This window comes from Microcebus murinus, chromosome 12, assembly GCF_040939455.1.
Source record: "Microcebus murinus isolate Inina chromosome 12, M.murinus_Inina_mat1.0, whole genome shotgun sequence".
Lineage (NCBI taxonomy): Eukaryota > Metazoa > Chordata > Mammalia > Primates > Cheirogaleidae > Microcebus > Microcebus murinus.
The window spans coordinates 44,556,688-44,581,863 of NC_134115.1; the positions used below are offsets into that span (position 1 = coordinate 44,556,688).

At 41.3% G+C, this 25,176-nt stretch overlaps 1 protein-coding gene across 2 annotated transcripts in view; it reads left to right on the forward strand.

Annotated features, from left to right (window-relative positions):
* Positions 1 to 1,019: 1,019 nt before the first annotated feature.
* Positions 1,020 to 25,176, forward strand: part of ADAMTSL1 (ADAMTS like 1) — an 856,830-nt gene continuing 832,673 nt past the window's right edge. For both annotated transcript variants that reach the window (XM_012769704.2, XM_012769705.2), the window contains exon 1: positions 1,020 to 1,180. In XM_012769704.2, coding sequence (XP_012625158.2) covers positions 1,094 to 1,180 — 87 coding nt within the window. In that variant the 5' untranslated portion in view covers positions 1,020 to 1,093. The remainder of the gene's footprint in view (positions 1,181 to 25,176) is intronic.

Below are 25,176 nucleotides of genomic sequence, written 5' to 3' on the forward strand. Positions count from 1 at the left end.
GGTTTCCAGGAAGAAATGAGACCGGGTCGCGATGGCGAAGAACTGCGACCGAGCGCTGTTTACCTGCTGATACAGAGAAAGCCCGACAGCCTCCCGTGTAGTGAGAGCCTGGCCCAAACCGAGAAGGGGGCGCCCTAGCTTGCCCCCAGCAACCCATCAGTGCAGGAAGACAACCGGGAAGTCAGTTTCACCCAACACATGTCTTGGGCTCCCTGGGCACAACGACGGCTCCTGGGGTCACGACCTCCCTATTCAACTGTCGTGGGTCCTCGTCGCTTGGGACCCCAGCTCTCTTTTTCCTGATCCAGGTTGCAAAACAAATCAACTCCACAGGAAAAATCTCCAAGAGCTCCTAGGGGACAGGTCCCCACGGACAAACACATCATAAAGTTCAATTCTGTCCCATTATGTGGGCTCTCGAGTTTCTTAATCATTGCCCCCTCCCTACACGAACAAAACCGTCCCCAGCCCCAGGAGGGTCTTGCGAGGATCCCGGGGCCGCAACCGCAAGTGGAGCTCCGAGCTCCAGGGAAAGCGCGCAGGGAATGGCCCCTGGGACTCGTTCCCGGAAAGCGCCAGCGTCCGGGGAGAGCTTCTCCTTCTCCGAGGGCCGGCAGGGTGGCATTCCAAATGTGAGCAAGGTGGGCCGTGCGCGACTCTCCCTTTTAAAAAGAATAAATAAATAGAAGGCAGCGCGCAGCCCCGCTCGGGTTTCCCGAAGTGCGCACTGCGGTCGCTGCCCGGGCGGCTGGGTGTCTGCGCTCCCCGCCTTCGCTGGGCTGACACAGGAGGGAGGAGCAGGAGCCGGAGGGGGTGCTGGGGGGGGGGGCCGAGCGCGAACCATCCTGAGCCAAGACAAGCAGCACATTCACAAATAACGCCCCCACCCCCAGCGCACGCGCTCCCATTCAAAGCAGCCCCGCTCCGCAGCCGCACTGCCACTCCGAAGACGCGCTGCCGGCCGCAGCGCAGCCCTGCCCCGCGGGGCGCACCTCGAGCCCGCACGCCGGCCGCCGCAGAGCCCCCAGTCCGCGGCTGCTACTTCCAGGAGGGTGTCTACGCCCAAGACTCCCGTTGGTCCCCGCCGGGGACCATGGCAAGGCTAGAGGCGCCCGGGTGCCCGGGGTTCCTGGCCCGCCTCTTCGGTGGCACCTGGTGCCTGCTCTATGTCGCCGGACAGGTAGGGCAGCCTGCGCGTCTTGCGTCTCTCTCGGACTTTTCTTCTAGCCTAGGCTGCAACCTGGGGCGCGTTCTCTTCTTCCGCGACGGTCTCCCCTAGGGCTGCGCTGCCGCCCAAGCTGGGACAGGTGGCGCGGATTTGAGGCTCCGGCGGGCCCTGACAGCGAGCTCCGGGCTGGCGGGGTCAGTCTCTTCGCTTAGCCTCGGCCCAGCCTCCTGGGACGCTGTCCCGGCTTCTCGCCTGCGCCCGGGTCCTGTTTTCAGCCAGGCAGAGTCGGGGTTGAGAAGGCGGCGCCTGAGCGGGGGAGCGGTCACCACCCGGCAGCCCGCGACCCCCACCCTCGCGGAGCCCCCTCCCGCTGCTGGCGGAGGCTCGGGCGGCGCCCGGGAGGCCCGGGCTCTCGCACACTCCTCCTCACTTCTGCCCTTCCGGGGACCCAGTGAACTTCTGACTTCGTCACCCTAGGGCCACCCGAGTGCCAGTGTGGGGCGCAGCGTTGTAAGGTGTGCGGACGCCCGGCCAGGTGGGCTGCTTGGTGCCCCCGCCGCGTCGGGGGCCCCAGGGGTGGAGGAGCATTGGGCCCCGACCACACCTCCTCCGGGCTTCCCTGGGTGTGGGGTGTAGGAATTGGGGCGTTCTCCTGAGCGATTGGTTCGGGCCCCAGGCTGTGCAGAAGGGCCCTGGGAGACAGTGTCTACTTTACAGTCTGCTCTGTTGTCACTTTCTATTGCAAGACCCCGGAGGGAGCTGCTTCGGGAATGGGGCGGGGTCTGGGTCAAGTCAAACCCAAATTGCCTGTGGCGTCCTTGGCTTTCCCGCTTCCCAGAGTCAGGTAACTTCTTATTAAAACCCACGATTTAGGCAGTTTGTACATAATTTAGCTTACGTAGATGGCTTTTCACAGGATTACTTGGGTAATTCTGGGAAAATGCCCAAATACTCTTGGCCGGAATTATCGCCAGATAGCCTCCCTTTCCCCTGTTTTGCTTATGGAGAAGTGTCCAAATAGGGGGATTTCCTTCCCTCGCTTTTAACGTTTTTAAACTTGTTTTCAGATTTCTATTTTAATGGTCATTTTGATTGCAGTGGTGCACTTCCAGAGGCTGAGAGGGGACCAAGAATGTAGGTTCAGAAGGGCCCAGAGGCCGCTAGGTCCAAAGGAGCAGGAATTACCCTAATTAGTAATAGAAATTTTTAGTAGGTAACACCTGCCTAGGTTGGACTGCGACAAACAATTGGAAAAGCTTGTCCTAATTATCAACACGTTTATTCCCATCATGCCCCGCTCCATGGCAGGGTTTCTCAACAATGGCTGCACAGTAGGATCACCTAGGGGAGTTCTTGAAATTTCCTCTGCCGGGGCCACACCCCAGCCTGATTACATCATAATCCTGGGTGAGAGGGGAGGCTGGGGCATCAGAATTTCTAAAGCTCCCAGGTGATTCCATCGTGCAGCTGGGTTGAAAACCATTGTGCAAAACTGGCCTGCCTTAATGGGACTTATTTTTTATAGAATCATGGCCCCTAAAGTAAACTCAAAGGAGAATAGTAAAAAAAAAAAAAAGGCCTAAGAGGCTCAGGAGTCTTGACATGTAGCTTCCAGTCCTGGCGCTGTCCCTAACTAGCTGTGTCATTTCAGTCAAGGCCCTTACCTTCCATTTCCTCATCTGTTCAATGAGGGCTTTGGCCTACGTTCTCCAAGGCACTGCCAGCTCCAACATCATCAGGCATGCCGACAGCTAAACCAAATTAAGACAACAACTTGTCTTATTCATACATACCCACAGGGCTAGAAATTCTACCTTATCCTGGAGATGTTGCTAACATATTTGCTGATATTTGGATCCAGCAAAGAAGCTAAAGAGGGGCTTAATGTCATTTCTTAGACTTGCAAGTAGTATTTTTAAAAATGCTTTCCCACTGCCTGTTCAAACCCACTTCAAGTCATCCTCAGGTGCCTTCTTGGCATTCATGACACGCTGATTTTCCTGACATTACACACCTGTTCTTCCGTGCGCCAGTTCTCAACCATTTCTTTTGGATGAGGATGATGAAAGCAGATTTGGGTCTTGTGTGGGTGTGTGTTGGAAGTGGTTTATTATTTCCCTCCAAATGGATCTTTCTTGTTCCTCTCTTCAGGGCTGTTCTCCACATGTGAGGGATCTGACTAAACTTGTCAGGAAAAGGATAGAAAAGAGTTTTAAAGTGGTAGATTGGTTCCGTGTACTGGTAAAATGCAAAATGCCTTTGAAAGTTAGCTTGGTCAGAAGATTGTCAAGCAGCTGATCTCACAGGACTGTTTCAATGTCTTCACTTTTAAAGAATCACATGGGCATTGTAGTTAATTGTCAAATGGATTGGAAATTTGAGGATTCTTAAATCAAGAAGAAATCATTCTATGACTGATAGCCAGTGTTAGATGATTTAAACATTGTTTGGAATTTATATATCCTTTAAGGTTTTTTATTTTTTTTTTTTAAGCAAAAGCACTGAATACATAAAGGCATGACTACCAGAGTTATCAGACCTTTCTTGTACACATAATAGTAAAAGGAGGCTCTGCAATCAGGAGTTTCTGTTGCCTAAACTGAATTATACCTGACTTGTACCCTCCAGATAGTCCAAAGAACAATTTTAATGCAAACAAAAAATATTCGGAAATTCCAGAATTTCTTTCTTCTCACTAAATTTCTGCTTTTAAGGCTTATTTCCCTCTCTTCTTCTGACTGAATTACCCTCCTAACTTGCAAGATTTTTTTCTTTCCCTGCAACTTGAAGACAGCTCACTCCTTAGGTTCTTATAAAACTGAACCCAAATTCATCCCATTACCCTAATTACTCCCAGGTAAGGAAGTGCATAACCAACTAATGGTTTTAATCAGTAGGTATTAGCAACTAAATGATTTCAATAACCTGACTATAGCAATCCATTGTAAAATCAACATTCAAGAAATTTGTGTTGCCAGATCAAAAATTCATTACTATTGCTTAAAAATAGCATTTAGTGGCAATCCATGTTCTTTTGGTGGTATATGAATGATAGCTCATTCAAACATAACAAATGTTTATTTCATGTACAGTGGCATTCTAAATGGTATCCTTGTTAGGAATTTAGTAATGAAGTGAATGGTTCCAGGGCAGCTGAAAGAATTTGTGCCTTTATAGGGCACCTGATTTTTAGCTAAGGATCTTGAACCTGGCTTGTTTCTTTGGTGGTTCTCCTGTATGTAGTTGCTGTTGTTTTATTTTCATTTTTTACCATGATAGTAACTCTGCATGGTTACAAAAGACTACTGAGGGTTTTAACTTGCTTTGTATTATTTTGAAGTATAATTGGCACACAGTAAACTTCACATATTTAAGGTGTTCAGTTTAAGTTTTGACATACAAGGTCTGTCCATAAAGTATCCGGCCATTGCTAATATAATGAGAATGGTTTGGTTTGTGCAACATCCATGTAACTTTATAGCCAAGGAGGGTGGACTGTAATGTGCTAACATGAACAACGATGGCTTCACTGTACTAGTCAGTCCGGTGCTAGATGCCATTGAGTGAGCATGTGTACTATGTGGTCATCACATTCAAAATGACTGAGCAAGTAAGGCAACTAATCTGCATGAAATTTTGCATTAAGCTTGAACATTCCTCTGTAGAAACTGTTCCGATGATTCGGGAAGCTTTCAGGGATGATGCAATGAGTGCAGTGCAAATAAAAGTGTGGCACAAATGCTTCAAATACGGTCGAGAATCTATTGAAAGTGATCCATGTTCTGGAAGCCCTGCAACAAGCAAAACACCTGAGAATGTATGGGTTAGGTTAACAGACTCTGGGATAACTGTGTGAGGTCCCAAGGTGCCTATTTTGAAGGGGACTGAGGCGTCAGTGTCCTATGTACAGTGTTTCTTGTATCTTCTTCAGTAAATGTTTCTATTTTTCATATTACATGGCTGGATACTTTCCAGGCCTCATATGTACACACTCAGGACATCATCACCTCCAAGTTTCCTCATGTCCCCTTTGTAATGTCTTCCTCCCACCTTTTCTTAAATCCAATATCAACAGGCAAATAATGATCTACTTTCTGTTACTACGTATTAGTTTATAATTTTATGTAAGTGGAACCACCCCCCCCATTCCTTTTGTTTGTTTGTTTTTTTACCCAGCACAACTATTTTGAGGTTATCCATGTTGTAGCATGTATCAGTAATTCTTTGCTTTTTGTTCCTGAGAATCATATGGATAAACTACAGTTGGTTTTCCATCAACAGTCACCTATTGATGGACAGTGTGTTTGTTTCCAATTTTTGGCTATTGCAAATAAAGTTGCTCTGAACATTTGTGTATAAGTTTCTGTGTGGATATGTGGTTTTGTGTTAGGTAAATACCTAGGGCTGGAATGGCTAAATTATATGGGGGGGGTTAATCTTAACATTTTAGGAAACTCAGTTTTTCAAAAGGTTGTACCCTTTTCTTACTAGCAGCCTATTAGAGTTCCAGTTCCTCTGTAGCCTTGTCAGCACCTGATGTGGTCTTTTATTTTAGCTATGGAAATGGTTATAGTGGTAGCTTGTTCTGGGTTTTAATTTGCAATTCCTTGATGATTAATGATGTTTAGCACATTTTCATAGGTTTATTTAGAATCCATGTATCTACTTTAATAAAATTCCTATTCAAATATTTTGCCCATAATTGGGTTGCTAGTTTTCTTATCATTGAGTTGGGAGAATTTGTTATATATTCTGGTTAAGAATCTTACATCATGTATAGGATTTGCAATATTTTCTCCTATTCTTTCTGTCTTCTCATTTTCTTAACAGTGTCTTTTGATGGGCAGAAGCTTTTAATTTTGATAAAACTGAACTCATCAAATTATTTTCTGGTGGATTGTGATTTTGCTCCTGTTTCTAAGAAATATTAGGTTATTAAGTATGAAATGGCTGATTTCCTTATGTACTAAGTTTGACAGTTGATATCTCTAGCATGTATGTCACTTCAACACTTGCTTTATTTTCGTTGTGAAGGTACATCCCCTTTCTTTCTCTTTCTTTTCCTTTCTTTTCTCTCTATCTCTCTGTCTGTCTCTGTCTTTCTCTTTCTCTCTCTCGATACAGGGTCTCACTCTGTTGCCCAGGCTGGTCTCCTGGACTGAAGTGATCCCCTCACCTCAGCCTTCTAGAGTGCTAGGATTATAGGCGTGAGCCACCAGGCCCAGCCCATCCTCATTCTTCAAACACATGGTTTGCCTTGTAGTTATGTTTCAAATTTTTTTAGAGCAGTTTTTGTGAAACCATGGATAAGTCCAAAATTCTTATTATTTTCAAATATGAATGCCATCATGGAACCAATGCAGTGCAGACAGTTTGAAATACCAATTAAGTGTTTGGGAAGGACGAGGCTAATGAATGCAATGTATGTTGTTCTGGTGATTTTAATCTTGAAAATGAGCCACATGGGTGACCTGAGACCAAGGTGGATATGATGAGATGAAAGCTGTAGTGGAAGAGAATCCATCTCAACCTACACATGAATTAGCAACAAGAATTGACGTTCCTGTTCCAACAATATTGGACCATTTGAAACAAATGGGAAAGGTAAAGAAGTGGGATAGTTGGATACTGCATGAATTAAATGAGCATCGGAGGAGAACTCATCTCAAAGCTTGCCTTTCTTTGCTGTCACAACATAAAGGCGAAACATTTATGCACTGTATTGTTATGTGTGATAAAAGGTGGATTCTTTTTGACAATCGCAAGTGTTAGGCACATGATTGGATAAAGACAAAGTGCCAAAACATAATCCCAAACTGAATATTCATCAGAAAAGGCTAATGGTGTGTAGTGTCCCAGTGCTGGTATTATCCACTATACTACAGCTTCATGAAAACTGGTCAGTTGATTATAGCAGATGTCTACTACAACTAGTTGGACAAAGTGATGGGGGTGCTTGCTATTAAGCAGCCCAGATTATTCAATAGAGACAAGCCAATCCTCTTAAGACAGTGCTGGACCACATGTTGCAGAAACAACACCGCTCAAACCACAGCAGCTGGACTTGGAAACTCTCTATTATCTACCATATTCATGAGACCTTGCACCAACTGACTGCCACTTCTTCTAGGATTTGGACAACTTCTAAGAAGGAAAAATGCTCAATTCTCAACAAGTTGTGGAAAACACCTTTTGTGATTTTATTGCCACTTGCTCTCTAGGCTTTTTCGCTGCTGGCACAAACCAGCTACTGTTAAGATGACAGAACAGTGTTGATGGTATAGGTGCATATTTTGATTAATTATACTGCTTGTTTAAGATATAAACGAATCTTTTGATTAGAAATTGGACATTTCATATTTAATGACTAATATTTGCTTAACTCAAAATCACAGAGCTTTTCTTCCAGAAGTTTTACAGTTTTAGGTTTTACATTTAGATTCTGTTCCATTCTGAGTTAATTTTTGTGTATGGTGTGGGGTGTGGATCTTTTTTTAAGTTTTTTTTTTTTTTTTTTTTGCCCTTGGCTTTTCAGTTGTTCTAGCATGATCTTTTGAAAAGTCTATCCTTTCTCTGGTGAATGACCTTTGCATCCTTGTCAAAAATCAGATGCTCGTATAGGTGTGGGTCTATTTTTGGATTCTCTAGTCCGGTGAAGTATATGTCTCTTTCTATGCCAGTAACACAGTATCTTGAGTATAGAAAGTCTTGAATTTGTGAAATGTGGTTCTTCCAACTTTGTCCTTCATTTTTAAGATGTCGATTTGGCTATTCCATGTGAATTTTAGAATAACTTTGACAATTAAAAAAATGCATGTGAGTACTTGATTTGGGAGTGTTTTAATCTATGGATTTACTTTGAGAGAATTGGCCTCTTAACAATATTGAGTTTCATAACCAATGACCAGGATACACCTCTCTATTTAGTTTTTGTTCTAAGCAATATTTGATATAATAGTTTTCAGTGTACAAGTCTTACACATTTTTCTCAGGCTTAGTAATAAAGGTTTCATATTTTTGATGCTATTTTAAATGGCACTGTTTTTAACATTACTAAACTCATTTATTTGTAGTAGCTTTTTGTATATTTTATCAGATTTTCCACACAAATGATCATGTCATATGCAAATAAAGACAGTTTTTCTTTTTTACCAGCCTTGTATCTTTTATTTGTTTTTTTCTTATATAATAACTGTCTGGAATCTCCAATACAAGATTGAATAGTGGTGTGAACGTATAATGTCAGTCTTGTTGAAGAACCAGCTTTTGGTTTCATGAAATTTTTTCTGTTGATTTTGTTTTTGTTTTCTATTTCACTCATTTCCTCTCTCATCTTTATTCTTTTCTTCTATTTTGTCTTTAATTTGGTCTTATTTTTCTAGTTTCTTAACGTGTATGCTGAGGTCATTGATATAAGAACATTTGTGTTTTTAAACAGGTGTTTAATTACATAATTTTTTCCTATGTGCTGCTTTAGTAGCATATCATAAATTTTGATATGTGTTTTCATTTTTGTTCAGTACAAAATACTGTCTTATATCCTTTTCTTCTTTGACCTATGGGTATTTAGAAACACATCATTTAGTTTCTAAATATTTGGGGATTTGTCAGATATCTTTGTGTTAAAGATTTCTAGTTTAATTCTGATGTGTTCAGAGAACACACTTTATGTAACTTGAATCCTTTTAAATTTATTGACACTTGTTTTATGGCCCAGAATGTGGTCTATCTTAGTATATATTCTATGTGCATTTGAAAACAATTAAACTTTCTACAAATTTGTGCCTTTTATTTTTTCCTGATCAGTCTGGCTATTGTTTGTTGGAATGTTCTATGTCAATTAGATCAAGTTGGTTGATACTATTTTTCCAATCTTCCATATACTTAACTGATTTTCTGTGTACTTATTGTGTCAATTCTTGATAGAGGGGTATTGAAATTTCCATATCCCATTGAATATTTGTCTATTTCTCTTGCAGTTCTATTAGTTTTTGCTTCATTTATTTTGAAGCTCTGTGATTGAGTGCATAAGTGCTTAGGATTGTTATGTCACCTTGGTGAATTGACCCCTTTATTATTATTAAATTACCTTCTCTATCTCTGATAATTGTTCTGAACTCTACTTTGCCTTTGGCTATATTAATATTAGATAACCATTTTTAATTCTTTGAGATTTTTCATGATAGTTACCTCTGTAATTCTTATAATATTCCTTTAGTGTGATTCTTGGTTTATCATATTTTATTAAATCCCTATTATAGTATTATTTCCTAATTCTCTTTCACATCCCACTTTTGTCATCCTTTTGTTATCTTTTATCACATTAAAAAATCAATGATTACTATAAATATATTGTAATGGCTACAGTGAGCCAAGTAGTATATTATTATTCTCATTTATCTTGGGTATATGCCTAGGAGTGGACTTGCTGGGTCAAATTTTAACTTTATGTTTAATCATTTGAGAAACTGCCAGAGTGTTTCCAAAAGTGGCTATATGATTATACATTCCCATTAGCAGTGTATAAAGGTTCCAATTTTTCTACATCGTTACCAACGCTTGTTATTATCTGACTTTTTGATTATGGCCATTGTAGTGGGTATGAAGTTATGTTTCATTGTGGTTTTCATTTGTGTTTCCCTAGTGACTAATGAAGTTGATTATCTTTTCATTTACATTTCTTTTTCATTGGAGTTAAAAATTACCTTGATTGAAAAAAATCCTTAATTTATATAAACGTTCACTTTTTTCCCCCTAATGCTACTATAGACCTATCACATATCTATGAGTATTTTTCCAAAAGCTAAGGCACAGTACCAATCAGTATCAGTTCCTCCTTTCACAGTCCTCTGTTGTCATTAGGTCTGATTGCTCTCTGCATAGCCACCCACATAGCTATCATATTGAGACTTCCTTTCACTTCTTTTGTTCTGTTACATCCCCCATTTCATAGATTCCGCAAGCTTAAGCAAATAAAATATCTTTGGAAGTTAAATTTTTAATTACTTTTATGTCTGGAAAGTTACTCTCATAATTATTTTGTATAGCATGGAGTCTTAGGTTGAAAATAATTTTCTCCTAGCTCCTGCTGCCACCCTTAAATTTTGATGGCAGTGCTGCATTCGTGTTGCTATTGAGGTATCTAGTATCATTTTAAATCTAATTCCTGTGTCTTCAGCCTGCTTTTTTTTTTGGCTTTCTAGAAACTTCTAGAATGTTCACTTTATATCTGTTGCTTTAATGCAGGGATTGGCAAACTTTTTCTGTAAAGGGCAATATAGTAATCATTGTAGGCTTTGTGGGCTATACTGTGTGTGTCCTAATTGATCTACTATTGTAACACAAAAGCAGCCATAGACAATAGGTAAACAAACAATCATGGCTGTGTTCCAATAAACTATTTACAAAAACAAGCTATGGGCCAGATTTGGCCCATGGGCCATAGTTTGCTGACCACTATGCTAAAGTTTCACGATGCTATGCCTTGGTTTGAGTTATTTAAATTCATTGTTATAGGTTCTTCATAGGCCTTCAGTAGATCTATGTCCTTTAGTTTTTGAGAATGTTTATTTCATATGTCTTCAGTAATTTCCTTCCCAAGATTTTACGTGTTTGTTTTTTGTAAAACTCCTATTAGTTATTGGGCCTCCTGGGTTGATTGTCTATCTTTTAAAATCCTGTTTTTATTTCTTTATGTTATTGTTATACTTTCAATTTTATTTTTCAATGGAGTAATTTTTACATAGTTTTGCAACCAATATTCGTAGTTGTAGACAAACTTTATCCTTCTGCCTCCCCTTTCTACAGAACCAGGTGCCTCCAAGTCTGAAGCCCTGCGGGCCAAATGGTCTTGCTTCTCATCATTATCTCTCTCTGCAGGCACAATTATGTTAAGGCAGTTACAATTCCTCCACCAGTTTTCCGTGTTCCAAAAATTTATTGGCATCTTTTGTCTGCTGTTGTCTCCTTTCCAGTTCTCTTGTCATCTTTATTTATTTACTGTTATTTTAGCAGACATTTGGGAGAGAGTGGAGAAAATACGGTGTTCAATCTGCCATGTTTAACTGGAAGTTAGCACTATTTATTCTCTTTCATTATTTTTATTTTTCTATACCGATCCAATTCCAAGTCTCATTAAAACTCATTCTGGTTGTGATGCACACTTTTCAGAGGCTGAAACTTTTTATTTTCTAGTAAGTAAGACATTGGTCAGAATTATAAAAACTATGTTAGACTTGAGGTCTAGAGGCCCAGGGTCTATTTCTGGATTTACTGACCCTCTCTGCAGCTAAGAAAGTGAGAATTTTTTTTTAGGGAAGGGAATGGATGCTTATGGACTGCCTTCTGCTTGCCAAACACAATAATAGGTACTCTCTCGTCCTTATTTTTGTGTTTTAATTTTTAAATTTTTAGTAACTTTCTATTCTTTGCTTAAGTAAACACAGTCTAACCTATTTGCTCATAGATACAGCACGTAAGTATTTTATTGTTTTATAAATGTTGATGTTCATATTTGGAAACGGTTTTATGGGAGAACATAGAGTTAATATGATGTAAAAATCTGGCCTTAAAATATCACATGTGGTATTAAAATTCTCTAAGGTGTGATTGAGATTCAGGCTTCTTTTGTGGTAGACAATGGAGATGAGGTGAAATGAATGGGGAAATAGTTTTGAATAGTTATTAATTCCATATCAGTTTTAATAATTTATTTTGCACTGGGATGATCTCTATGCAGAGAATTACGCATTTTGGGGGCCGTGGAGTGGGTAGCACAGGCACTGATTTTTCTTTTCAGCTCTGTTCATGACCATAGGATTGATTGTATAGCTGAAAAGGAGCCTTAGTGATTCTTTTAGTCTTGTGGCTCATAAACTTCAGTGTACACAAGTCAGTTCTGCTATATTGCATAATTCCAGAGATCACCAAAGAAGAGATCTGTGCAACTAACAGCTAAGAAGCTTTTTATTACAGATTACTGGGCTTTCCTCTCAGAGAGTCTAATTCAATAAAACTAAGGTGAGCCTGGGAGTGTGCATTTGTTACAGGTTACCGCCGCCTTCCCCCTTGCCCACATACCCACAAAGGATTCAGACACAGGTGGACCAAAGGCCACATTTTGGGAAACACTGGTATGATCTGTTTTATTTACAGATTAGAGAAGTAAGGTCCTAGAAAGTTGAGTGACTTATCCCAGTTTGTTAAGGGCAGAGGTGGGAGTAGACCACGTGTCTCATAAGTCTGTTCAGTGATTTTTCCCACCAGAGCGTACACTATTATTTTAGTGTCTAGTTACATCATGAACTAAAGATACGAACCACCAGCTTAAAGTGTCTTTATTTGTAGTAACCTCAGTTTTTTATAAATGGTTTTCAGATGTTTGGGAACAGCTTCAACTCTCAGTCACTTTGCAGCAGAGAAATGATCAGAGAAAAAGGGAGACGAAAGCCCTCTACCCTTACCCCCCTCAGTAACCTGCCGCTTCTGTGTGCACTCTCAAGTCGTCATGCCCCTGGAAGAGTAACACATACTTATTTAGAAAACCGTCCAAGGCATCCAAGAACCTGACACTTGATGAAACAGAGTACATGATGCTGAACACCTTCCCTCCCCAAGTGCGATATAGCAACTGTTGCTACGTTCTTGGAGGAAAGGAAGGAAATGTTTCATGTGCCTATTATTTAGGTTCTTCCCATCTCTACCACAAACCAGAGAAAATTCTCTCTCTCTCTCTCTCTTTTTCTTTCTTTCTCTATCCTCCCACTGAGTCATACGGTATGGGATGTTGCCCTACACATGGAGAGAAAAGTTTCCGTACTGCTAATAGTCATTGTCATGCATCTTGTACATTTCATGAAGAATGATTATTATGAAATTTCTTTCAGACATCAGTGTCAGAGAAATAAAGGTTGTTTACTGTTAAAGAGTGCCTATTTATTGATGTAAGCCAGGGGCGGCGAACCTGTGGCATTAAGGCCTCATGTGGCCCTTTAAATCCTTAAGTGCACAACCTTTTGACTGAATCCAAATTTTACAGAACAAATCCTTTTAAAATTTTTTTTAAAAATTTATAATATGGTAAAATATATTTAAAAACTTACCATTTTAACCATTTTAAAATATACGCTTCAGTAGTGTTATGTACATTAATATTGTTATGCTGCCATACCAACATCCATAGATGTTGCCATACCAACAGAACTCTCTTCATCTTGCAAAACTGAAACTCTGTACCCACTAAACAACTACTCCCATGCTACACTTCCCCAGCTGTGGCAATCACCATTCTAGTTTCTGTGTCTGTGAATTTGGCTACTCTAGATATTCATATAAGTGGAATCATACAGCATTTGTCTTTTTGTGACTGGTTTATTTCACTTAGCATAATGTCCACAAGGTTTATCCACATTGTAGCATGTATCAGAATTTCCTTCATTTTTAAATGGCTGATTAATCATTGTATGCATGCTCACACACACATATATATATTTGGCCCTGCATATCCGTGGATTCAACTGACTGCAGATTGAAAATACTTGGAAAAAAAATGAATGTTTGCATCTATACTTGAACATATACAGACTTCTTTATTGTCATTATTCTCTAAAAATAAAATATAACATTTATATACCTTTTATATTGTATTAAGTATTATATGTAATCTACGAATGATTGAAAGTATACAGGAGGATGTACATAGGTTATATGCACATTTTACACCATTTTATGTAGCAGACTTATCCATGGATTTTGGTATTCCCAGGGAAGTCCTGGAACCCATTCCCCATGGATACCAAGGGACAATTGTATATATACCACATTTTGTTTACCTATCATTCATTCATGGAGAGTTGGGTTACTTCTGCCTTTTAGCCATTGTGAATGATGGAACTATGAACATTGGTGTTCTGTTTTATGTGTGCTGCTTTTTCTATAGAAAAAAGAAAAGCAACACCTGTCTCTTCAGACCTCTAGTTTATTTTGAGAAGCCCAGGAAACAACTGTTTTTTTACTTCAATATGGAACTAATAGGCTTACTATGGGAATCTTCCACCAGTGGTTAAAACAAAAGCGGAGCAATATTCCACCCACTTCCTACACATTCAACCAAATCCACAGAGCTAAGTCATTTTTGTGTTTTCTGTGTAACCTGCAAATCTTGACATTTTCCAAAATAGGGTACAATATGTGCTCAGGAAATTATTTTTCCTCTAAAGATCCAGGAACATGACAAAGACAAATCATATTTTTTATACATATAACTCATACTATGTGGAGGGAGGTCAAATATGAATTATTGTAAAATGAAGCCATGCAAACTAATTGCATGCATGGCTGGATGCATGGAGGGACGGTAGAATTTTGGGGAGAGGTGCTGAAAGAAAAGGCAATCCACCAGGATCCAAACTCCACTTGCTACTTGTTAATTACCTGACTTTGGACAAGTTAATTATATAGTCTTTCTGAGTTTTTTTTTTTTTCTCTCTGTAGAATGAAACGCTTGGATTACATGATCCTAGTGAATTAATACCAATTAACCATGAAATTTTAAAATTATGAAGAAGAAGAGTTTCTAACCTTTCTTAATATAAAAACTTTTTAAATAATTTTTTTTTTTGGTGGAGATCGGGGATCTTGCTACATTGCCCAGGCTGGGCTTGAATTCCTGGCCTCAAGTGATCTTCCTGCCTTGGTGCCCCACAGCTCTGGGGTTATGGGTGTGAACCACTGTGCCAAGCCCGGAAAACTTTTTTTTTTTTTTTTCTTAGTGTCTTCTTGCCCCGGAAAACTTTTTTAACATAGAAAAATATTAATAGCTCCTGTTTGATGGATTTTTGAGAAGTGAACATCAGATCATGGCATCCCCTGCTTAAATACTTTAGTGGCTTCCTACTGCCTCTAGACCAGAATTTCTCAGTGTTTCCACTGTCACCTCCCTAAAACGCCCTTTTAGACATTTTCCCCTAATCCCTACCCCCGACAAAATCTTCATACCTTTAACTACTATGAGACCCTTCTTATCCACCTTCCCAAAACCTATTTTTCGCCCTCGTTGGGGGTCCTATCCACCCCCATTGAGAGTGCATGCTTTAGAATACGTTCGGAAACCCTACTGTAGTCTTGCAAGTGTGGCTCGCTTGCCCCCGCCCAGCTCTGCACATTCCCATCCCCACTTCCCCTTACTCAGCTCACTGGTATCCAGCTATCCTGGCCTTCTTTCCTTTCAGTTCTTCAAGGGCATCTGCCTTGTTCCTACTTTAGGGACTTTGCACAATTTTTTTTTCTTTGTCTAGAGAGCTCTTTGCTTTATTTTTAATGAATTAGTTTATGGTCATCTGTCTGGGCTACAGCTTAAATATCACTTCCCCAGAAAGTCCTGGCCCTCCACCACCTCCAAGATTAGATTGCTTCTGTCATTATATCTCACAATGCCCAGTTTCCTTCAAGCACTTGTAATTTGTAATGATACACTTGTTTTTATTTTTATGTGTCTGCCATCCCTAATACATTGTACACTTGAGGCCAGTGATGGATTCACTCCACCCTCTGCATATGTCACATCGAGCTGGATGTGCCTGGAACTGTTGAAAAAAGAATTAATGAAGTGTTTTTGAGAAAATAGGCAGTGACAAAAACTGCCATGAACTTGGCATTGCTTCTAAAATGAATGTACTTATTGTTAATCACAGCAGCCTCTATGTACATATATTAGTTAAGGAAACATTAGCTGCCATAGCAGAAAAAAAAATCTTAAAATTTCAGAGTTATAACTAAATAATTTATTTCTTAGTTACATAAAGTCTAATTGGCAGGGCCGAAGTGGGGGTCGGGGATCTATTCCAAGCAGTCACTCAGGGACAAGGTTGATGGAGGCTGTGCCATCTTTAACACGTGGCTTCCAAGGTCACTGTAAGGCCTATATCTGGATGTCAGATGGGGGGAAAGAATGTTGAGAATTGCATGGGAGGTTTCTCACGGGTAGTTCTGGGAGTGGAATGCATCATTTCTGCCCACATCCACTTTTTGTGTTCTCGACCAGACTCAAATCTGGTAGGGTCCCAGTCCCTATTATCCCATCACAGGGACGCAGTCCCATGGCCACACCTCCCAGTGAGGGAGGCTGGGGGGAAGCTGTGAGCTCAGGCAGTCAGGCAAACTGGCCTCTGCCACAGTGCACTTGGAAAGTCATAAAAGTACTTGCAAGGGTATAGTTATCTGCATGCATATGGATTTACAAATTATTTTCAAGAATTTAGGAGCCCTTGAGGAGTCCAAGACCCAGAGGATGGGAACCACTAAAAACAAAGCCTGTGAGTTTTGTTTTAGGAGTGGTTTTTCCTGCTTCTTCATCTTCAAAATTGTAAAGTGAGATATGGTGGAGTAGGGTAGTGGGGAACTGGTTAGAAATGCACTATATGCATCTAACTGAACAAAACAATTTGTTGCCATACAACAGTGCATCTTCCCAGGCTCCTCTTGTATATCTGTGATCATGACAGGCACAGATGAGCATCTTGTCAGCTGAATGTAAGCCCAGGGTTCGCTTGGGTCGCTGGCAGCCTTGTCCTTAATAAACTGGAGCCTTTTCACCCATGGTCTATTTGCAGTTCCTAAATCACCTGATAAGTCCTAGTCTTTTGATGAACTACAAATAAAAAACTGTTCTCCATCTCATGAGGCTGTTAATAAAATAGTGTCTGTTTGTTTAAAGGGGGGGAAAAAGACATATTACATGTCTGGTTCATAATACAACAAGGCAATTGTAACTGACCTACGAAATCATGATACTGTACTTTTATCTGAGCCAAAGCCTACCTGGACACCCTTCAGGCTTGCCATTCTTCTCTGTGCCATGGATGGGAGCAGAAATATGAGACCAAGGTGTTTTTTTCTTTTCTTTTCTTTTTTTGTGCCATTTGTGAGCCTCTCTCGTAACTCTTTTCCTTAGCAGGAAGAAAGGAGTAATTCAGAGCTTGGTGGATTAGGTGGGCTCCTGTATTATTTCTGTTTCAATTGTATTGAGGGCCTTTTAAGACTTGCTCTTTTCTCTGCCCTTCTGTCATCCATCGCCCTCTATAACTGAGCCATCCCTTTTGAAAAGTTGAGGTAGGGGCAGGTGGGCAGCATTTGGAGACAAACAATAACCTTCAAATAGAAAAATGTTGTACATTTTAAATTCTGAAATTTCAAAGAATTTGCAAATTGAATGTTTTCCCCAAGAAGTGTAAATGTTTTCCACATCCTGCCTCTTTCAGCTGTCTTTTTTTTCCCCTTTGCATAAGGTGCAGTTTCAGATCCCTGTTGTCTTGCTCTCCCTGTTTCTGACGAAGCTTAAAAGCTTTTGTTGATATTTATTGGCAAGTTGTGCAGCCGTACACACAACCCAAAAGCAGATAAGTGAGATCACACTGGCATTTTTCTTGGTGCCTTAGTGGGATTAGTGAAGAGGTTCATGCTGAAGTTCCATTAAGGGTCAGAGCCCGACAGTGAGGGAACTCCCAAATCCAAGGACCTTTAGCTTGGCAAGAGCTTTACAGCCGTGCTGATTTGCAACAAATTGGTGGATGATCATCTTCCCCCGTGGATTTGGAAAAACTGCCTCATTTAGAATAAGACCACAAGGTAGAGGCTGTGTGGAAATGGCTCAGTGGGACCCCTGCTGTCTGGAGCATTTCAGTTACATTTAATTCAAATCCACCTGTGCACAGGTTTGGTTGTCCCTGTGTTTGGCATCATGCCATTTACTGCGGGATTTGGGTGTAGGTCTTCCCCCAAGTAGAAGAGCGCTGTTCAGAGGAATGCTAATTGGGTGGGATTTGGGGAACCTGTCAGCCAACCATGAGCTCCAACAGTGCCTGTTTCTTGCAGCTGCACTTGATTATGTTTTTAGCTGCCACTGTTAATGATTCAAAAGCCACATCTGCCAAGGGTTGGGCTGGCACTTCCAGGGCGGTCGGCCACCTTCCCATCAGTTCCTCCAAAGAGGGACCAGGGTGTGGAGCAAATACAGCTGGATGTTGGACATGTGGCTCTTTGAGGCTGTTTTTGAGAAAAAATGAGAAATGGTTGAATTTGCCATTGAGTGATTAGCCAATAACAGTTTATACCTCTCATGATTTTTCTGTCCTGATTGCTTTTGTTTCAATTAGAAGGCCTTCTGGTGGTAAACTCATTTTTGGCTGAAGGCACAGTAGAATTCTAACTCTGGATTTTAAAGGCTGCTTCTATAGAGTCATTAATTTCTTGGGTGATTTCTGAAGCCAGGACTTCGGATGACAGGAATCAACTTCCATTTTTATTCCATTCATTTTTAAGTCTTTTCTGTGTGTTGGGTGGGGATGAATATTTTCACTTTAGTGCACACTATGCTGGAAAATGTTTTCATTTTGAGTACAGTGATCTAAGTGATCAGCTTATTACAACAGATTATTCTCCATGTTGTCCTTTTTTGAAACAAATACAAGTAAATTGCAAGCACTCTGGAATTCTTCAGGAATCCATCATCTGGATAACTCCTTTTCCATTGTGACCAGATATACGATTATATCCCCACATTTTAGGACACGTGTCAAGTGCTTTGACTTCTTATTTTCTGGATTTGATCAATCACTTCTTTCAGATCAATTAAAGCAGATAGTTAAAACCTTTGTGGAAGGGACTAAGCCCTACCCATCTTGGGTACAAAGTGCCTAGCCTAGAGCCATGCAGGATGGACACTCCTTAGATTAAATTGCATGCGTCCTTTTGGGTGCTGTAATAAACCATCACAAACCAAGTTGCTTAAGACTTTAGTCTCTGTCTTCATATGACTTTCTCTTCTGTATGTGTCAAATCTCTCTCTTTCTCTCTTTGCACGGCATTTAGGGCTTACTTGAATAATCCAAGATAATCTCCTCATGTCAAAATCCTTAACTTAATCACATCTGCAAAGATCCCTTTTCCAGAGATGGGGCAGGACATATCTCTGGGCGCCACCATCGCTCTACCAAATCCGCGTATGGTTTCTGCTTAATACTGCGGTCAGTCATTGGATCTTCATCGAAAGCACTTACCCGCAAAGATAACTGCTTCTGATTTATTTTTGGGTGGGCCATTTGCTTCAAGTCCCTTCTGTTTTAATATCCTCTTTTTCTTTATTCTTTTGTCTTTACAATAGTAAGTGATCTGTGGTGAAAATAGCTTTCACTGCAGTGAGAATGGCTTTGATATTGGCAGGCTGTGTCACTAATAGTGAATTTCACATGCTGTCTGGGACTGAGGACAAAGCATTAGCACTATCCCCACTGAAACTAATCAAGAAACTGTGTGTGGTGACCAGAGTGGGTTTATTGTGCCATGTGGAGGTTAGATGGCATCCAAGTCCTGTCGTTAACAATACGTGTAATTTCCCCATAATCTCAGTTTCTGGCATTTTCCTCCCTAAGCTTCTCTCCTGCCTTTAGATTCACTTCCTTTAGAACCCCCAGCTCCATAATTCTTTAATTCTCTGGGACCTGCAAGCCCTAGTCCCACTACCCCCTCACTGTCCACTTTCCTTAGGACCTGGCTAGCTCAAATACTTAGCCAGTCATTAAAATCACTACCTCAACTTCCTACTTTCTCTCTCTGGTGGACTTGCTCAGCTAAGCCTTGATCCAAATTAATCCCACCTGTGCAGCCGAGTGTGTGTGCGTGTGTGCGCGCGCGCGCGCGCGCGCGCTTGGGATTCGTGATTACTGTCCTCAGATGGGCCCTTAGGCTGCTCAGCAATCGTATTCCCCAAGTCTGTCCACTCTCCCATTCCCTGGGATGAATATTCTGTTTCTTTTCTCTCATCAGACCTCCCACAACTCATTCCTTGTCCCTGCTTATAGCTTCTTATTCATTAAGGAAATAGCAGCTGTCAGAGGAAACATTTTCCCACCTACCTGTATCCAGTTCACGTATTCTGACTTCTCTCCAGTTATGGTGCATAAACTATTTATTCTCCTAACAGAGGCCCGTCTTTCCACTTGGTTATAATCCTAGATTCCATCCCCATTTGCCTCTCCAGTGATATTGCTCCGAAAATTCTTCCCCTTTTTCTGCACCCTATTTCCCTTTAAACTTCTGTTTTTAAACTTTCTTTTATAAATTTCCCATCAGCCTACAAACATATTATTATTTCTTCTATCTTAAAATCTCTCTTGATACTATTTGCCCCTTCAGTTACCACTTCACTGTCCTGTTCTCTTGTGCTCTAAAACCCTTTGTGAGAGTTGCCTACTGTCTACTCTCCTCTTGCTACCTCTCAACTTTCATACCATTACTCCTCAGAGACTGTTTTATGAAGGCCTCTGATAGCTTCATATTACCAACTCCAATGGGCACTTCCCGGTCTTCATTTTACTTAACACCTTAGCACAAATGATCATTCCCTCTTTCTGAAAAGTCTTTTTGACTTGGCCCTCGGAACAACACATTCCCCTTTCCTCCTGTATCCCCTGCTGCTCCAGGATCAGTTCCTGGACACTTTTGTTCTTTCCATACTCCTCACTCCTTGGTAATCTCGGTCAGTATCATGGCTTTAAATAACTGATTAGACTCTGTTATCTACATTTGTTTCTGCAGCTCAGAACTCTCCTAAACTTCAATCTAATATATTCACTACCTACTTAGCTTTCCTACGTGGATATTTAATAGGCATTTTCACGTGTCTAAAACTGAGTTTGTGATCCTCCTCCCTCACCCCCCAAAACACAAAATAAAGCAACATGCTGCTTCTCCTGAAGCTGTCCCCCTCTCATTGAAAGGCAACTCAGTTCTTCCATTTGCTCAGGCCAAAAACAATTGTAGTGGTTCTTGTCTTCTCCATTTCTCTCTCACCCCACACCTGATTCACTAGCAAGCTCTTAGCTGCTCATGTGTGGGTGCAGATTCAGGTCACTTCTTGTACAATATCTTTAGTGTCACCATCTTGCTTCAGATGTTCTACATCTTGCCTGGTTTATTGCAAAAGTGCTCTCCACTGCTTTTAACTTCTTTACCTTCAATCTCATCTCAGACTTCCAGGTGATCCTGTTAAACGTGAGTCAGACCATGTGCCTGTAACCCCTCTGCTTAACACCCTCCAGTGCTTTCGCATCCTACAAATGGCTTGTGATATCTGGCGATGTGGTCACCTCTCTGCCTTCTCTCCTGCCAGCCTCCCCCTTGCCTGCTGTTCTCCAGCCACACTGGCTGTTGTGTTGTTCCTTGAACGCGCCAGGCATGCTCCTATCTTGAGCCTTGGTATTTAGTTCTTTAAACAAAACAAAAACAGTGTCTTCATTTACTCTCATTTCTGCTACTCTGATTTGGGGACAAATATGCATGCGTATGTGATTTTTTTCTAAGCATAATTTCCTTTTAAAAAAAAGTTTATTTTAAGAGACGAAGGTCTCATTATCTTGCCTCGGCTGGTCTCAAACTCCTGGCTTCAAGCAATCCTCCCACTTCAGCCTCCTAAGTAGCTGGGACTAAAAACACAAACAAACATACAAACAAAAAAACTATTTCACTATGAAATGAGTTTACACATGAGAGGCTGGTGCCTTACATCATTTTATAGACTTATTATGTCTTCCCTTTGCAACTCCACAAAATAGTTGCCATTCGTGTTTTCTTGTGCTTCCTCTCCCATCACTGTAGCTCATTTCTTAATTATGATTCTTTTGTCTCTCCCTGTTGCAGTTACCCCTAACATTGGTGAAAGTTCGCAAATGACAGGGGGACATGGTTATGACCAAGTCTTCTCTCAGCCAGGGCCTGTGAGGCAAGCGACATAGGCTCAGTGACGTCACACAAATATTGTAGTCTCTGTGAGCCTTTGTTTCCCTTCAAGGGAGTTGAACCAGTTGAGGTCCTCTCTCACCCTAACAGTCTGTGACTCTGGGCAGGGCCACCGCTTAGGCCATAAAAACCTGCTAGACTATATGCTGCCGGCCTTTCCCTTTTCTTACCTGTTGTATGCCAGCTTTTATGTTAAATTTTCCCACCAAACAGGAACCCCAGAGGCAAGAGACTTACAGCAGGTACCACCCCTGCTTGCTGCCAAATCTCTCTCCAACCTAGCCACTGCCTGCGTGGACGGGCTCTTGCCAGAAACTGGCCTGCTTTACTCCCTATCCACAAACAAACATTAAAGCACTCCCTTGAAGAGTGAGAGGCTGCCAGTGGTACTGGCAGTGAGTTTTATAATTATTTTTTGATGCTTTCCATGTGACTTTTGGTCCGAGGGCAGCATGTTTGGGTTGGGTTGTTGGAGGGGTTTCCCGTGGACGTGGTTTCTACCCGCCAGCCACGCAGCACGCGGAGGGGTGGAAGAGCTGCCTGCTCTTCTGGCCAGGCCCGCCACGGGTGCGTGCTGACGGCCGTCTCTGCAGCTGGAGCTGTTGCCAGCCTGTCCGCCGTTGTTTGTGCCTCACCCACGGCTGCTGCTGAGGAGAACCTCAGACCACTGGGCTTAGACATGCTAAGTTGGGTTTGGAAAGCATTTCCCCTAAAATGACGTTGCAGATAGTGGTGAGGGACAACCACAGCAGTGTGGCGCTCTGGGCCAGGCTCTGTGTTGGCTTTATCTTTCCCCCTTACCATAGCTCTTTCAGGGGAGGCTTTATCTCCATGTTAGGAATGAGGAAAGTGGCCTGGACGATAACCAGCAGCGGGTAAAGAGCTGAACCGCATTTGCACTCAGACCTTTCTGAGCTCACAGCCACGTCCGCTGTGCCACTCCATGCTGCCTCTTAGATATGGCCGGTGCCAGGCTTAGAGCCCTTCAGGGTAATTAGATTTTCATGGGTTGATCAGTAGCCCAGATCTAATTCTGTAATACTGTATGGAAAAAATGTATTTCTACTTTTAAACAAATTTATAAACTTTGGTAATATTAACTCTTTGTAGGTGGGGAGGGCTGGGTGCACTTGTTAACTTAAATTCCGTTTCTTGGCAATCACTCAGGCACGTATAATGAAACAGTAAGATAATTGAGGTTAATTGAGAGCTGGCTTACTCTATATTGTTGGCCTTATTAAGTTTCCTCATGTCTCTCTTGCTTTGTATAAAAAGCAAACGCTACCACCACTACCACCCACAACAACAACAACAAAGAAAACACGACTGGAAACCAGGAAATGGGAAAGACTCTAATGCTATCTTTCAAAACACTTGGATCTTGAGGTTTGAATCAAAATGATAGTGTTTTTCCACTCCTGTCTGTCTCATCCTGACACGATACACCTGCTTGCTCTTGAGAAGTAACAGAAGTGTGAGGAAGGGATGGTTACGTGGACACCCAATAACTCTTCTCCAGTGATGTCTTCATGAGTTAAGCATAAATGAATCAGAAACAGATGAATTTTTTTCCTCCTTGAAATACACATGGGTTTAAAAACCAAGGGAAAATATGCTTGGAAAAAATGTTCTTTGTTAAAGTCCAAATGTTTGAATTATAATTTAAGATTTTCATAGGTTCCAGCAAGTAGTTGTGTGCACTCATCTCTAATTTAGATGGGGTGTGTGCATAAGCTGAGCATTTAAACTATTCTGTGGAGCTGCTGTCAGGGAGGCGTAAGAGTCCTGTAAAATGACATAAGGCACAAGGGCCTTATGTGCAAACTCGTTTCACATGGGTTCTTGGGTATTGAGTAACATGAATTTCGTGTAATTTGACTCTTGAAAATTTCATGAGGTTTTTACCTCAATCTTTGTGCATGAAAATGGAAACAGTTTCAAAAGGATACCTTCCAGGTGCTGTGCTGGGCATCTTTGCTCTCCATCCTTCTGCCAAGCATGGGGTGTCATCTCCATGCCCTTGGCTTAACTGATTCTCCTTCACTGCTTCAGGTTCAATGAAAACCAATATTCCCCATAATTTGTTCCACTAGCTGCAGGTGTTCCTGTGAACTTGGACTTAACTTTGACTTCACTGTAGAGAATGGCAGAAAGGTGTCAGTTGGATATTAGGAAAGTCCCCTGACCAAACAAGAACGAGGCATCAGGAGAAATTTCCCAGTCGTCTTCCCCTGACAAGGTCCTTCATTGTTTGCTTGGCTTACTTTGCCGTGGAATCTTTGAGGAACTCTGGGGATGGTGACTGTTCGAGAACACGTTTTTCCTAATTAAGAAGCAATACTGAGCAAATCCATGTTGCATCTCTTGACTTTCCATTGCTTCACCCTGCTACTTCTGCCTGATTATCTTGTCACCATCTTAACCTGGGCCACCCCTCTTTTCTCCCTTGACAAATCATTGAACAGCTTTTCTGCCTAATGCCTCCATCCCTGTTGGGAGGGAAAAATATCTCTCCTTACATTTATGGTCTGTCCACACAGAACTGCTATCAGACTCTTCCATTATATCCTCTCAAATATCCATCAGTTTCCAATTTTACTTACCATATGTATAGTTTGATGCCTTCTGTATGTAGCTTAGTTACATGGTTTCACAATGACTGCCTTACCTTCTTTCAATCTCTGGAAAATTCTCTGTATCTCCAAACCATTAAACTATTTTTATCTTGTTTCTTACTTGGTCTCTACCCTTTCTCTGGTGAACTGTTTCTTTTTAGCACAAATGTGGTATTAACCTTGCAAAGCCTCCCTTCATTAGTTGCTGCTTTTTGTAAACTCCTATAACTGTTATCTGTTGTTCAGTTGGCTTTTTTTTTCTTCTGCTCAAACTAGTCTCTTCTTGGATTCTCTTCCTTTCTTGTTCATCAGTTTTGTTCAATGCTGTCTCCAATGTCTAAAATACTTTTTCACATCATCAATGTCTTTTCTCATCTTCTTAAAAAATCTTCAAGATTCTTTTAAAAAATAATGTCTACTTGGTTGGTAACAATGACATATGACTATTGATATGTAAAATCTTACCTCAAGGGAAGCGTTAGCTCATTTAATGAAACCATGACTATAATGATCATGATGAATCTTGCTGGGATTTAAATTTTTTCATCTGGCTTTTGAAGTTCTGCATCGCTCATTCATTCACTTACTTAAGGCACGTATATT